This window comes from Passer montanus, unplaced genomic scaffold (assembly GCF_014805655.1).
Source record: "Passer montanus isolate IOZ18808 unplaced genomic scaffold, ASM1480565v1 scaffold73, whole genome shotgun sequence".
NCBI classification, from domain to species: domain Eukaryota; kingdom Metazoa; phylum Chordata; class Aves; order Passeriformes; family Passeridae; genus Passer; species Passer montanus.
Window position 1 is genome coordinate 2,963,125 of NW_024372481.1, and position 15,660 is coordinate 2,978,784.

At 64.2% G+C, this 15,660-nt stretch overlaps 2 protein-coding genes across 2 annotated transcripts; one reads left to right on the top strand and one right to left on the bottom strand.

Moving 5' to 3' along the window:
- The first annotated feature begins 768 nt into the window (after positions 1 to 768).
- OLFML2A (olfactomedin like 2A) lies at positions 769 to 8,373 on the top strand. Its single transcript, XM_039730598.1, has 8 exons — positions 769 to 888; positions 4,899 to 5,162; positions 5,278 to 5,385; positions 5,474 to 5,659; positions 5,897 to 6,158; positions 6,270 to 6,482; positions 6,621 to 6,806; positions 6,995 to 8,373. Exons 1-8 carry the CDS (start codon positions 823 to 825, stop codon positions 7,594 to 7,596), a joined length of 1,887 nt encoding a protein of 628 aa, XP_039586532.1. The 5' UTR covers positions 769 to 822; the 3' UTR covers positions 7,597 to 8,373.
- A 5,491-nt stretch (positions 8,374 to 13,864) lies between these two features.
- RPL35 (ribosomal protein L35) lies at positions 13,865 to 15,655 on the bottom strand. Its single transcript, XM_039730615.1, has 4 exons — positions 15,523 to 15,655; positions 15,111 to 15,247; positions 14,671 to 14,752; positions 13,865 to 14,071 (listed from the first exon to the last, which is right to left on the bottom strand). The coding sequence occupies exons 1-4, from the start codon at positions 15,523 to 15,525 to the stop codon at positions 13,922 to 13,924; spliced, it is 372 nt and encodes a 123-aa protein (XP_039586549.1). The 5' UTR covers positions 15,526 to 15,655; the 3' UTR covers positions 13,865 to 13,921.
- Positions 15,656 to 15,660: the final 5 nt, after the last annotated feature.

Here is a 15,660-nt window from a genome sequence, read left to right on the forward strand (position 1 = left end):
AATCAAAAGAGATTTCCCCCAAAATCCCACATCTGCGGGAAAATTAGCAAATGCAGACAGAGCATTAATGTTGTTGTACTCTTAGGGACACTAAAGCAACAGACACTTCACAAATTAAACCAGAAAGTTCAAAAAGTATTAAGGCTATATTAAAGCATTAAGAGTGTTATTAGAGCGTTATTAAAGTATCTAAGAGTATTAAGTGTCCTTCATCCAATTGGACATCTAATTAAGTGAGGGGGAATAAAGAGCTTCCAGGGACAACTCAACATTGCACATCGGGGCGCTTCCAGAAATGCCCATTTCTGCCGTTCCCACACTGCCTATCTTTTGGAGCCGCCTGTATCTCGAAAAGCGAGGATGCTGCCTGATAAAAAGCCTCTTTTGTCTGAGCAAACCCTTTGTAGAGAACCCGAGTACCTTAAGATGGTAAAATGCAATTGTAAACCATAAAAATTGGCAGGGACATTCAAGTGCAGATGCGGCATCTGCATACGGGAAGTGTAAAAGGGTCCCAAATGGTGCCCATAAACCCGGGGCAGGGGCCGAGCCACGGCACCCGCGGGGCACCGGGGCACGGCCGGGCCCGGCCCGGCGGGGCAGCCCCGGCACCTCGGAGCACCGCGGCTGCCCCGGCAAAGGGCGATTTCTGCGAGCCGGATAAACTCGCGGGACACGCCGCCCGTCCGCGGGGACCCGCGGCCAGCAGCGACCCCCGAGCGCGCCCCGGCCCCGGCCCGGGCAGCGGGCACGGCGGGCACGGCGGGCACCCGGGCCGGGCGGAGCGGGCGCTCGGTGCGGGCGGTCACCGCCGCTCTCGCCATGCGGGCGCTGCTGCTCCCCGCGCTGCTGCTCCCGGCGCTGGCCGCGGTGCGCGGAGCCGCCACGGTAAGGACGGGCCGGACCGGCACCGGCACCGACTGCGGTCGGGACCGCGATCGGGATGGCGACCGGGACGGGGATCGCGATCGCGGCCGGAGCGATCCCGGCGGTGGTCGGGAGCGGGCAGGGCACCCCGGTGTCCCCGGCGGTCGCTGCTCTCCGTGCCCGGGCGGAGCGGGCGGGGGTCCCGGGAAGGGCCGGTTCGGGTGCCGGTGCTCCCACGGCGGGCGTTCGGCGCAGGGAACGACCCGGGCTGTGGGCGCGTTCGAGCGGCTGGAAGGTGCCCAAGCCCCGGCGCTGCGGCGCTGCGGGGAGCGACTCCGTGCCAGGGAGAGCAGCCCAGACAAGCCTTGCCCCGCGGGGGTGAGGAGCAGGAGCGGCACCGGGCAGCGGGAGTCAGCCTCCCCCGTGCGTCCCGGAGCCCTCGGTGCAGCTGGAAGACGTCTCCCACGGGGTCAGTGGCCGGAGCGGGGCCGGAGCGGGGACACCGGCACCCAGCCCAGAGGAACGGCGGTGGGAGCAGCTACTGCTAGGATCACCAAATGTTAAAAAGGCAGGATTCTCCGAGACATTTGGTGGGAAACGACGCTGACACAGCTGTTGTCGGGCAGCGCTTAGCCTGGAGCAGATATCCAAAGGCTGGAATGCCCTGTTGCTTGGGCTCCCGGCGGCGTGCCAGGGGTGATGCTGGCAGGACTCGGCGACCCACGCGCTGCCGCCTCCCTCCCCGCAGGTGCTGCCTGCTGTGCTCAGAGGTGTTTCCTCCGCTCTTGCCGCTGGATGGGATCCCACCGGTGGGCATGCGTGTGCCACACCGGCGCTTGGCACGGCTGTGTCCCCGTGACCAACACGGGACGCCCAGGCAGCGCCAGCGCCCGGGGCCTGGCCGCCGTCAGCCACGGCCCAGCCCTGCCAGCACCGTTCTGCCTCAGCTGCAGGACGTGTTTGACACCTTGTGCCAAGCCTGGGAGGAGGAGGAAGAGCAGGGTGACATGGTTTCCCTTCTGTGACGGGGACATGCCTCCCAGCAGCTTATCAACACAGCGTGTTTTCCTCTGAGACGAGTCCTCTGGCAGCAGCCGAGGGACAGCTTAAAAGCTGGCCAAGGGTCACTGTCAAAGGTCCCGCTTTCTCCAAATAATGTCACAAACTCTGTGCTCACATGGATGCTCTTGCAAGAGGTCCCGGAAACCGGGAAAATTACCCAGCTCATAAAACTTGCAGTGAGGAAACCCTCAGCAAAGTGCAGGGACACTCTCCCACACAGCCATGGGTGTGCAGCCCCCGGGGAGAGAGGAGAGGCAGCAGCCACCTGCCAGCACCCTGGGCTGGGGTCTGCCACGGGTGGGGGACCCAGGGAAAGAATCCCCAGAGCCCCTGCAGGGCAGGGTTTCTTGGGGAGCACCTCAGCAGGTTTCTTGGGGAGCTCACAGATTCCCACCTGGAGAGAGCAGAGCAGCATGGGCTGCCCTCTGCACTCACGTCCCCAGCCACCTGTGCGTGCCCTGGGGTGAGCTGTCCCCTGCGGGGTCGGGCACAGCCGGGCACACGCTGACAGGGGGCACAGCCGAGGCACCGCGGTGGGCGACCCTCACAGCGTCTCCCCGCGTGGGAGCCTGTTCTTTAATACTTCCTCGCTTATGGGTTTTTCTGTATAAATAGAGCGTGCAGTTCCTGTTTAGGGAAGCTGGCAGACGGCGCAGCGAGGTTTAGTGTTACGGCCCCACGCGGAGGTGGGCGGCGGTCCGGGCGGTGTGGAGATACCGGGCACGGTGTGGAGATACCGGGCACGGTGCGGGGACACCCGGGCACGGTGCGGGGACACCCGGGCACGGTGCGGGGACACCCGGGCACCGTGCAGGGACACCCGGGCACGGTGCGGGGATAACCGGGCACGGTGCGGGGACACCCGGGCACCGTGCAGGGATACCCGGGCACGGTGCGGGGACACGCGGGCACGGTGCGGGGACACCCGGGCACCGTGCAGGGATACCCGGGCACGGTGCGGGGACACCCGGGCACCGTGCAGGGATACCCGGGCACGGTGCGGGGACACCCGGGCACCGTGCAGGGATACCCGGGCACGGTGCGGGGACACCCGGGCACCGTGCAGGGATACCCGGGCACGGTGCGGGGACACCCGGGCACGGTGCGGGGACACCCGGGCACGGTGCGGGGACACCCGCGGCGCCTTTGCCCACCGGGACGGACGTGGCCGGAGCCGGGCGGGTCTCTGGGAAGGGGATGGCCCTTCATGCGTGGGAGAGGAGCTGTGACACGCTGTGCAGTGTCACAGCTGCTCGGGTGGGTTCGTGCTCTGCGCACCGCCTGCTCAGCCCAGCCTCAGCGGGACTTGCGGGACCCGTGCCTGCCGGCCCGGCACGGCACAGCACGGCACGGCACGGCAGGGCACAGCAGAGCGTGCCGGGGCCGAGGCAGGGGATGCTCAGCCCAGGGTCACCGCTCCCTCAGGAACGAGCTTCCAGCTCAGCTGCAGCCGTGCCCTGCAGAAGGGGCTGGGAGCAGGGGTCTCAGCATGTGCCGGGGTCGGGCTGCGCTGCAGCCGGGGCACCTTCACCGGCGGCTGCTGCTGCGGGTGCTGCCAGGAACGGGGGACCCAGCTTGGAGCTGAAGTGGCACCCCGGGGTCTGTCCTGGGATTGCTGCAGGATGCGTTCTCACCGGGCAGTGCCGGGCACGCTGCCGGCCGGGACAGCCCGGCTCCGGGGCTGCTGGCTGAGTGCGGGCAGCTCTGGAGGGAGACTCAGAGCCCTCCTGCCTGTTTGCACAAGCGCCGCAGTGGCCAGGGGGGAGGTCAGGGGCCCCGGGGAGGTGGTGTTTGGGGAGGGGGTCTCTGCCGCGCTCCCTGCTGAGAACTTGATTAGATTCTGCTCAATTTACAGCCCTTTGGCTTCCTGGTGTTTCCCTTCAGCCAGCAGGACCTGGTTTCCCTTTGAACGAAAGAGGGTTTTTTGAAATGCAAAATGTGTGAAGTTTTGCAGCCCTCCATGAAGGGGGGAAGCCCCTGGCCCGGGTGGGCTGTGGGGGGGTCCCTGCCCGGCTCAGGGAGCGCCCCGGTGCCAGCAGGGCAGCGTCCCTGCGGCGCAGCACGGAGCATCCCTGGTGCTGCCTTGTGGCAGGACGTGGAGCCCGCGGGCCTCTGCCCTTTCCCACGCCGCTCTGTGCTCCGGGGAGCACCGGGAGCCGCAGCTCAGCTTGTTTCCCAGCTCTGCCACCGTTCTGTTTCCCAGGATGAGTCAGAGTCCCTGTGGGCAGAGCCCTGTCCCTCCGGGGTCACCGCACTGCCTCTCGCTGCCCTCCCACCCTCCGGGACGCTTGGAGCAGGCACATCCCCGCACATGGGACACCCAGAGCGGCCTGGCCGTGCTGCTGCCAGCCCGGGGGTCCCCCGCAGGTGCACAGCCTGTGGCAGGGGGTGGCAGGGACTCAGCTCCGCTGCTCCTGAGCACAGCGGGAGAAATGAGCTGAACCAGCCGAAAAGCACCCTGGGCTGTGTAGCGTGAATCAGGGCCATGTGTGGAAACAAGGGAGTCCTTGAGCCTGCGCCTGGGGCCATCGCGGCAGACCGAGGGGCCGAGCTCACCCCGAGGTGGCTGCATGTCACCACGAACAAGGGACCCTGTGTGGGCTCGGAGCCGTGCCGCGGGGGCACAGAGGCACTGCTGGGTCTTCTTGCCACCGTCCCTGCTCGCTGAGGTCTTGCTGGAGGCTGGGAAGCAGCCACGGAAATGAGGCTGAAGTACCTGGGCCACAAAGCACTGCAGGGATGAGCAGCTCCCTGGGCTTTGTCTCGGCCAGCCCGGCTGCAGAGCGGTGGGGCAGGGTGCTCTGGACCAGACAGTGCCTCACTCCTTTGGGCACAGCTGTGGGCCCCAGGGGCAGCGGGACATCCCTGGGCAAGCGGCAGGGAGGGAGCTGGCTGTGATGGTCTGCTGGGGTTGGCGAGGCCCTGAGGGACACCCGGGTGGGACACCGGACTCATCACATGTCCTGCAGGCTCTGGGTGATGTGGACCAGGTCCGGATGACCTCAGAGGGCTCCGACTGCCGCTGCAAGTGCATCCTGCGGCCGCTGAGCAAGGACGCCTGCAGCCGCGTCAGGAGCGGCAGCGCGCGCGTGGAGGATTTCTACACCGTGGAGACCGTGAGCTCGGGGGCCGACTGCAAGTGCTCCTGCACCGCGCCGCCCTCCTCGCTCAACCCCTGCGAGAACGAGTGGAAGATGGAGAAGCTGAAGAAACAGGCCCCTGAGCTCTTCAAGGTATCTGTGGTGTGGTGGGACTGGGGGCCAGACCTGCTCCCCACGCCGTGCCCTGTGCCCTGTGCCCCGTGCCCCATGCCCCGTGCCCCAGCCCTTACCCCAGGCCCCTCTGCAGCTGCAGGCCATGGTGGACCTGCTGGAGGGAACGCTGTACAGCATGGACCTGCTGAAGGTGCACTCCTACATCGGCAAGGTGGTGGCACAGATGAACACGCTGGAGGAGGTGAGCGAGCTCCAGCAGCCCCATCCCCGCAGTGCTCCCCCCGTGAGCTCCCTGAACGGGCTCCAGCCTCGCCTCTCCTCTCCTGCAGACCATCAAGACCAACCTGAGCAGGGAGAATGACTTCATGAAGGAGAGCGTCCAGCACCTCACCGACCAGATGAAACGCTACGAGAACTACTCTGACATCATGATCAGCATCAAGAAGGAGATCTCCAACCTGGGCTACCAGCTGCTGCAGAAGGATGCGGCTGCCATCCCTGAGAGCAAGGCACAGGTACCCCAGGGCTCAGGTACCCCAGGACTCAGGTACCCCAGGGCACAGGTACCCCAGGGCTCGGGTACCCCAGGGCCCAGCCCCATGCAGGCAGTGGGAGCTGCCAGGCAGAGCAAAGCTCCCCCAGGCTTGTGGAGGATCCTTGGGGTAACCCCTGTGCCCACTGCCTGGCATGGTGGTGGCAGGGCAGAGGAGGGCATAGGAAGGAGAGGGGTCTGACCAGGCTGTGCCCCCCAGGACACGACAGGTGGCCGAGAGAAGGAGGCAGGGCGGTACCCCAGCCCCCGCAAGGCTCTGGGGGACAAGGCAGGCCCCCGAGCGCCCAAGGAGAAGCCGCTGAAGCCTGAAAAGCCCAAAAAGGAGAACAGCAAGGCCAGGGCAGGGTCACAGCCCACGGCCAAGCCCAAGCCCCTGGCGCAGCAGCAGACTGTGGTTCGAGGCATCACCTACTACAAGGTCGGGCAGGTGGGAGCAGCAGAGGGTCCAACCAGCAGCCGTGGTGAGTCTAGGGGCAGGGCAGGGCTGGGGGGCTGGGGAGCACCTCTCACCGAGCCGGGGGGCCAGGTCCTGCCCCTGCCAACACACTGACCCCCGGCTCGTCCCCCCACAGAGGGCTCTGTGAGAGGGGCAGCTGTGTCAGAGCAGCAAGAGGACAGGGGCCCCCCGCCCCCCTCAGCTGAGGGCACCCCAGCCCAAGCTGTTGCACAGACGGAGACCCCCGTGCCCAGCAGCACAGCTACACCCAGCACCGCCCTGGCCCCCCACAGCACCGCCCTGGGGCAGGGCCCTGACAGCACCGGGGACCCCGAGACACCCAACAGAGGTGGGTGAGCGGGGGGCGGCTGGAGAGGGCCCCCAGCCCCTGTTCCCAGTGCCCCTGGCCAAGCCAAGCCAGCGGGAAGGAGCAGGAGTCAGCTGCCCGGGCAGGGGTAAGCCTTCCTCTTCCTCCCTGGGCACCCAGTGAAGGAGGCGGAGTGCGAAGGCACCATCGAGGCAGTGGAGCCCCCCAGGGAGCACCACAGCTACGGGCGCAACGAGGGGGCCTGGATGAAGGACCCGGCTGCCAAGGATGACCGCATCTACGTCACCAACTACTACTATGGGAACAGCCTGGTGGAGTTCAGGAGCCTCGACAACTTCAAGCAGGGTGAGGGGGCACAGGGGCCCTGGCTCCTCCTGGGTGGGTGGGCAGTGCTGTGTGGGGCCCTGGGGCGGTGGGCAGCTGAGGGGGGCATGCAGAGGGCAGCAAGGGTAACACAAATCCCCTGCTGCTGCCAGCATGCTCTGGCCATCGCGCATGTGGAGGGTTCCAACACCTCTCCCACCCACCCACAGGCCGCTGGAGCAACCTCTATAAGCTGCCCTACAACTGGATTGGCACCGGGCACGTGGTGTACAGAGGGGCCTTCTACTACAACCGTGCCTTCACCAAGAACATCATCAAGTACGACCTGAAGGAGCGGTACGTGGCAGGCTGGGCGCAGCTCCACGACGTGGTGTACGAGGACACGACGCCCTGGAAGTGGAGGGGCCACTCGGACATCGACTTCGCTGTGGATGAGAGCGGGCTCTGGGTCATCTACCCCTCGGTGGACTACGACTACTCGCAGCAGGAGGTGATCGTCCTCAGCCGCCTGGACCCCGTGGACCTCTCGGTGCGCAAGGAAACCACCTGGAAGACGGGGCTGAAGCGCAACTCCTACGGGAACTGCTTCATCATCTGTGGCATCCTCTACGCTGTGGACACCTACAGCCAGAAGGAAGGGCAGATCTCCTACGCCTTCGACACGCACACGGACACGGAGGCAGAGCTCCGACTGCCCTTCCTCAACCACTACTCCTTCACCACGCAGGTCGACTACAACCCCAAGGAGAAGGTGCTCTATGCCTGGGACAACGGCCACCAGATGACCTACGGGCTCCGCTTCGTGGTCTGAGTGCCCGGGCGGGTCCCACTGCACTCCTGTGCCCACCCTGCGCCGTGCCTGCCCGGGGCACCCTGACGCAGCCTGGCCCTGGCACCCCTGCTCCAGCCAGGGCTGTGGCAAGAGCCCGGCTCCCACCCCAAACCCTTGCCCCTCTGCTATGGCCATCACCTGCACCGTGCCCGCAGGGGGAGCACGCAAGAGCAGCCCCCAGCAGACACCCCTGTGACAACGTGGCCCCTGGGGCCGTGGCAGCTCGGCCAGCATCGCCTTCCTGGGACACGGAGGAGCCCAGCCCTGCATCCCTGTGCCCCTGCTGGCACCGCCCGCCCTGCAGCAGCGCACCGAGCACATCCTGCACTGCCCCCAGCCCGGCCCTGAGTGCCACCACTGCCAGCCCTGTGCCCTGTGTGTGCCCCGTGGGGCGGGCGGGCCCCCTCCCTGCCAGGCGCCAGGAACAGGTGCCAGCCGCTATTTTAGGAAGTGTGGTTAAGATGCCTCTGCTTTTGCTGATCATGAGTTTGTTATTTAAATGCATTCACTGGAGCCGTGCAAGTCCCCTTCGGCAGCAGGTGTGGAGGAGCCTGCCCGGGGTGTCCAGCCTCACAATAACCTGCACACCTGCCCTCTCCCCTGCCCTCTCCCCTGCCCTCTCCCCTGCCCGCACCCAGCACTGGGCAGGGCAGCCCTCGGGCCTCTCCCTCTCCGTGTGAGGCAGAGCAAGGGGCTGCTTGGCTTGGTTTTGTTCATTTTAGACATGAGCAGTACTAAAACATAACAGATGTGAGAGCGGGCTGCGTGTGCTGTCATTTGTCTGGAGGTGGGCAGGGTGGGTGCTGACCGTCCCCATCCCTCACTGTCCCTGTCCCTCGCCATCCTCATCCCCCGACCCGACTTCCACGGCCAGGAGTGCCAGGGGTTGCTGTCACAGCTCTGGCACGCCTTGCAGGCACCTCTGCCCAGGGCGGGCACCCCACGTTCCCCGGCAGCACCGGCACGGTGCCAGGGCGCTGCAGAGGCAGGAGGGTCCGGGTCGCTGCCGGTCCTGGCGAGCAGCTCTGGCACTGTCCAGCCCGAGCTGCTCCCGGAGCGGAGCAGCTGAGCGTGGGCACGGCGAGCAGCTGCCCCGGGGCTGCTCCGGGCTTGGCAAGCGCGGGGCTGCCGGGGGGCCCCGGTGAGAGCAGCCCCGTCCCTGCCCGCCCGGTGCGGGCAGCGGCCCCTCGGCCCCGCCGGGCCCCGCACGCTCCGGCGCTGCGGAGCTGGCACCGCCCGCGTCCCTGCATGCGGAAAGGTTTCCCGCTGCGGAGACCCGGAGCTGGTGCCAGGCGTGGGGCAGCTGGCTCCCCCTCTGCTGGCCCCACGCTGCTCCCAGAGCCTCCTCTGGCTCACGGCACCACCTGCCCTCCCTGCCCCTGTCCCTGCCATGCACAGCCCCCTCGCTTGGCCGTGGGTCTTTGCCACCAAAAAGGAGCCGGCCGGCTTTTCTCCCCCGACTGGGTCCCTGCCAGGCTTTTATCTAGCGATCCCCAGCAAATCCCTGTACAAACAATACGGATTTCTGACATTTTTTAGTGGTAAAGTAAACTCCCAGCACATCTCTAATTCCAGGGCTTTGTTGTTCTTCCGCAGGGGCTGCCGTGGCTCCGTGCTGTGCTGGGCTGGGCTACGGACACCCCTGTGCTCCCCTCGGTCAGAAAACAGGGCAGGAAGGAATGAAACCCACATGGCTGGAGTTGTGTGGGGTCCTTTGGGCTGTGGAGGGGAGTTCCAGGCCCAGCAGCCCTTTGTGAGCTGATCCTTGTTCTGGCACGGGTCCCCGATGGCTGGTCCTGCTCTCTGGTGCCACGTTGTGCCCCTGGTCCCAGTTGAGCCGCAGGACAAGCCAGGCTGGGGAGGACAGGAGTCCCCAAGCAGGACCCAGTGGGCACACGTGGGTGGGGGCAGGATGGGCTCCCGCTGCTGACTTCCAGACATTCCTCCTGTGCGTGGCCGGCACCACCTCGGCTCATAACGTGATTAAAAGATTAAAATCTCTCCGTTCAGCAGCAAGCAGCAAATGAAGCTTGAGCAGGGATGTTGGGGGGCTGTGGTGCTCGAAGCCCCCGTGACAGCGACGTGGCGCCTGGGGAAGGGCAGCTGAGGCCATCTGGGCAGGTGGCTCTGGTGCCCAAAATCTCCTCCTGTCCTCGGTGCAGCCGGGCAGTGAGCCCTGATCCCACCCCCCTTCTCAGTTACTGGCCGGGCTGGTTTGTTTGTGGTGGTTTTGCCTCCTTCCTGGCCCCGCTGCCCAGGCTGGCGTCCTGCTCTCCCCAGGGTGCCAGCCCAGTGCTGAGCTGTCTCGGGGCTGAGCTGAGCTGGGGGTGGCCGCTCTTTGGGTGGGCAGGAAGGGCAGGTGACATCCCGGCCAGAGCTTGCCCGTGGCTGCAGTCTGTTGGCACCCACTGAGGGTACACCAAACTTCAGTCCTTGTTCCACCGCAGGAGCTGCCTCCGCCTGGATCCCCTGCAGCTCAGCTCTCTGGGCACTGCCAGGCTGCAGGAGCAGGGGCTTGGCAGAGGGCTCTGCTCGGGACATGGTGCCCAGCCCTGCCAGTACCCCCAGGGCATCCCGGGGAGCAGAAGGCTCAGTGCCACAGCCCTCGTCCTGTGCCCCTCCCATTTGCTGCCCATGCTGGGACAGGTTTGGTGGGAGAACGCTGGTGCCACCAGGGCCTCTGGTCAGTCTCCAGGAGCGCAGGGCGGCGCGGGGACGTGCTGTGACGTGGGGACACAGGTGCCAAGGCTGACGACCCCGAGCAGCTGTGGGAAAGGGCTGGGCAGCGGGCGGGGGCCGGAGGGAAGGGAGGGGAGCCCGGGCCTTGGCGGTGCCGCCGCTGACTCACTCACCAGTGGAAACAGAAATCTTTCCCAGGCTTACAGCACCAGCTCACAGCACCCTGGCCTCGCCGTGGCAACCCCTCGGGCTGGCAGCGTGCACCTGCAGACACACCTTCCCTGGCAGCTCCCATGGCACGGCATGGCACGGCACGGGGGCTCTCACGGCGGGCTCTGCTCAGCCTGATGCAGGGCCCTTCTCCATCTGCCTCGGGATGCACAGCCAGGCTGGCTGGGAGCCAGCAGCCCCCAGCCCTGGCAGCCCCAGGGCCACCTTTGCCCCCGGCCGGCGGGAGCTGAGCCCTGCGGCGCTGTGTGCACACACTGCCGCATTCATGGAGCAGCAGGACCAGGGCAGCGCGGGGCAAGTCCTCCCCCAGGCTGCCAACAAAACGGGCATTCAGGGCCAGGCGCGGGCGGCTGCCCTGGGCAGACCTAGGCCATCTGCGAGGCCAGCGGGACGCGGCATTCCCTGCCAGGCCTCACAGCCTGGGGCTTGGGGTCACAGATGCACCAGACACGCTGCTCGCACGCAGGGCCAGCCCTTCCAGTGTGCCTGTGCTGGGCATGGCACAGCCGGGGGCACTGGGAGTGCCCAGGTGGTCGCTCCCAAGCTCCCTGCACTTGGCATGTCCCTCCATGTCCCACTGTGAGCAGAAACCAGGGTCAGCCCTGTGGCAGCGCTCAGGGCAGCAGCCAAGGACTGTCCTGAAGGAGGAGGTGACAGGAGCAGTGACAGGAGCAATGCCAGGAGCATGAGGAGACCTGGGGATTGTGTCCATCGCAGCAAACATCAGCCAAGGGAGGTGGGTCCTCGGCTTTCCTCAGCAATATTTGGTTTACAGTTGGACTCAATCATGAGGGTGTTTTCCATCCTGAAGGACTCTGATTACACAGCTCGCATCTGCCTCTGCCCCTGCAGCCCCTCCTCCCCCAGCCCCCAGATGCAGAATGGGTCCAGGAGTGGGTGCTGCCAGCTCCCACTGACACCATCCGCCCCGGGCCGGTCCCGCTGTGCTGGGCAGAAACATCTGGTCCTGTTGGGAGCGTTCCAGGGCTCGGGGCCAGGGCTCCCTGTGCAGCAGCACCAGCCCTGGGCCGTGCCCTGCAGCCAGCCAGCAGCTGCTCCTCCGTCCTCATCCCCACCCGGGAAATTATTTATTTGTTGAGGAACGTCTTTTCCCAGGAAACCTCTGCAGTGCTGAGGGACATCTTCAGTTACAAGGAGCAAATAAACAGTTTGAGTTTCCAAGCTCTGAGCTCTGCAAACGCCAGTGTAAAGCCAGGGCTGGCTGCAGCAGGGCAGGGTCCCACACCGACCCACAGCCGGGCAGCAGAGGGGGACAGGGGCCACTGGGGCAGCATGGGCACCCTCTGGGGCTGGCTGGTACAGAGGGAACCAGCACAGACCACCGGAGACCCCAGCCAGGACAGGCTCTGCCTTGCTCTCACGGCAGGAACAAGTGTTCTCCACCTGTGCCCTGCAGGAAGCTCATCACTTCACCTCTGTGTCCTCTCAATCACTCTGTTGTTCCTGGTCACTTAAAGGGCTGCTTGTCTGCAGGATGTCTCCTGTGACAGCACAGGGCAGTTCTGAAGGAAGGGCCAGACTGGTTGGTTCTGTCACAGAGCTGTGGGTGGATGGAGTAATTCAGCCCCAGGATTTAGTGCAGTGCCAGAAACATGCTCACTCCTCAAACAGCTGCTGTGGGCTGTGCACAACCTGAAGCCTGAGCTGTTCTCCAGTACTGCCTCCCACTTCAGCATGGGGATGGCTCCTGATGTTCAGTGCCTGCTCAGTTGGGGTTTTCCCTGTTTTTGTGTTTCCCACCCTCTTGACTGGCATGCCAGTGATCTGTACTGATTATTGGATCCTTGAGACAGCAGATCCTGTCTCAGCAGTGCAGCTGCTCCTGTGGCTGGGGTGGAAGGTGCCACCTGGAGCCACCCTGACACTGTCACCATCTCTGCAGTGCACAGTTCAGGCCGTGTTTGCTTTGCTGTGTTGTCAGGAATGCTGGCAGAGCTGCCAGGCTCCCCTCAGCCACAATGCTGGAGCAGCACAGGGCACACAGCTCTCCAAAGAGCAGCCCAAAGGCAGCCAGGCAGGATCTGGCAGCAGCCACCTGCCCCAGCCTGCCCCGCTCCCAGCGCAGGGCATGCTCCTGTCTCCATCTGGCACCAGGCTCCTGGGACGGGAGTGAGCAGATCTGGGATCCTCACGGGGTGCTCCTGCTCCCCTGGAGCAGCTCTGCCAGCCCCAGCAGGACACCCGGACAGACACACAGCCCTGTGACCCTGCCTGGGAGCAGAGCCCAGCCCAGGAGCCGTTCCCACACGCAGCTCGCCTGGCCCAGCACTGTGCCAGCCCGGCTCCTCTCGCTGCCAGGCACGTCCCATCCACCCTGCTCCAAACGGGGACAAAGCCACGGCACAGCCCAGGTGACATCACAGCACAGCCACCCCTCGCAATGCCGCCATGTAGGGGAAATTCCCTGCACGGCAGGGGACTAGGCCTCCCTGGATAAAACTAGCTGGAGGCTTAAGAATCCTTAATTGAGGGAGCAGAATTAAGATCTTTTTCCTAAACAGAATCTGGATCCAATCTAGGAACTCCCTAATGGATAGGGAATTTTTTATGTTCGAGTGCATTGGCTGCACTAATAGAAACCATGAGTGCTGCAGCCCTCACGCTCCAGCAGCACTGTGGAACTCTTCCTCACAATCAGGACCAAAAAAGGCTTTTGGAACTGCAGCTCCATCCCTGAGTCCCAAAGTACTCCATGGGGGACAAAGACAAACCATTTAACCCGTGCTGTGCTTTGCAGGTATAAAGAAGTGTGGAATTGTGAGGCCACGGATGCCCTGGGAGCTCAGACCTTTTTCACACCCTGAGCTCTCCTGCCCTCAGCAGCACCCACACCCACCTGGTCTGACACCATCCCCTGCCCCAGGGGGCTCTTGGGAGCTGCCCAGGGATCTGAACCCAGTGCTGACAAGTTTCCATGATGTCCCATAAAATCCCTCAACTAATTAACTTTTTTCTAGTAACCCTTCAACACTGGCACAAGATAAGATTTTAAACTGTCAAATACTTCTTGCACGTTTGGACGAACCAGCCTCACAGACCTGTACCCATCCACTGCCTGTTCCTCAGAGGAAAATAAACTGCCAGGTCTGTATCTCCATTAGCAGTCGCAGCCCAAACACTTGGTGTGAATCCTCCCATTTCCCTCCATGAAGCTGATGGTTTTTTGGGCTCTTTACCCACCACCCCCAAAGAAACCAGCAGTGACACTTTCCATCCAATCCAAACACTTGGTGTGAACCCTCCCATTTCCCTCCATCAAGCTGATGGGCTCTATGGGCTCTTTACCCACCACCCCCAAAGAAACCAGCAGTGACACTTTCCATCCAAACTGCATTTAATGAGCCAGGCCAGCCCTGGTGCAGCTGGCTCTGGGCTATGCCTTGATGGCGAATTTCCTGGCCGGGTACAATCGTTCCTTCCTCTGCTGCTTCTTGGTCTTGAGGTTCTCCTCGTGCTTGTTGAGCCTGCGCCGCATGGCCCGCGTCTTCTTGGGCCGCAGGTCCAGGGGCTTGTACTTCTTGCCCTGTTTGCAAAGATAGAGCAGCTGAGCTCCTGCCCCAGCCCCTTTCCCTGGGACTATCACTGCAGCTGGAGCTCAGGAGACTCCTCCCCACACCAGTGGATTGTGACTTTTGTAGCAGCTCTCACTCAGGTTTAAGTAAGGCCGAATCTTACAAGCCCCACTTATCCAGCACCTCCTGAAAAGATCTTTTTTCCCCACTCAATATGATCTAATTCAAACTGCAGGAAGTGATATTCTAATAATTACAGAACCATACAGAATTAAAGAATTCTTGGTCACCTGTGAGATGAATAAATTGAAAGTAAGAGTATCTGCATTTCTGCAAACCCATTTCTGCATCCCAGCAAGTCCACCCACCCCACAGAAGGGATGCTGCCAGAGGACTCTCCTGCAAAAGCAGACTCACACCAAGCTTGCAGAACTCTTGCACTAATTAAAAAAAAAGCTAAAAAGCAACCATGAGCAGAGAACTTTAAACTGAACATAAAATATAGTTTTTCATCGAGTTTTAAGCTTTTAAGTAGCAATTCTTCCCACGAACTTTGTCATTGTGAATGGCAAGAGTGTAAAGGCCACTTATGGAAAAGGGCTGTCCTTACCTTGTAGAACTTCCTCAAGTTCTCCTTCTGGGTCTGGTTGATGACAGTCAACACTCTGGCAATGGATTTGCGCACCACGCGGCTGCGGGTGGGAAAAAGAGGGGTGTGAGCACAGCCTGCAGGGACCGACCCGGGGTACGGAGCACGTGTGCCCCGGACCCCTCACACTGCACCCCGCTACAGCCAGCGCCGCAGCGGCTCCGAGCAGCGGCACTCCCCGGCCCGCGGGCCTGCCGAGCCGTGCCGCTCTGCCAGCGGGTTTTCGGGTTTGTTCTCACCGCGCACCGCCAGCACAGCCTGCGACCGCAGCCCCCGGGCACGGCACACAGGGCCCCGGCAGCCCTGCCAAGCTCCCCCGGCCCTGCCCCGCTCCCCCGGCCCTGCCCGCTCCCCCGGCCCTGCCCGCTGCCCCGGCCCTGCCCGCTCCCGGCCCCACTCACATCTTGGACAGCTTGGACGCGGCCCCGCCGGTCACTTTGGCCACGCGCAGCTGCGACAGCTCCACCTTCAGGTCCTCCAGCTGCTTCAGCAGCTCCTCCTTCTTCTTCCCGCGCAGGTCTCGGGCCTTGATCTTGGCCTGCGGGCCAGGACAGGCCGTCAGTGCCCCCGCCCGAGCCCCGGGCCCGCATCCCGCCCACCCTCAGCCCCCGCGGCGCCGAGATGCGGGCCCGGTGGGGATCCCCGGGTGCCGTTCCCCAGGGATGACGGCGGATCCCCGGGTGCGGATCCCCGGGTGCCGCTCCCGCGGGATGCCGGCGGATCCCCGTGCCATTCCCCTTGGATGCCGGCGGATCCCGGTGCCGTTGCCCCGCGATGCCGGCGGATTCCCGGCGCGCGGCCCAGCTCTCTCACCATGGCGGGCGGCGCGGGGCGGAAAGGCGGAAGCGGCGCAGGGAGAGGGGCGGTGCCGCGGGCGGACCGTACCAAGGCGCGCTGGGCGGGGGAGGAGCCGCGCCCCCCGCGGGTGGTGCGGCCGCGGCGCTGACAGGC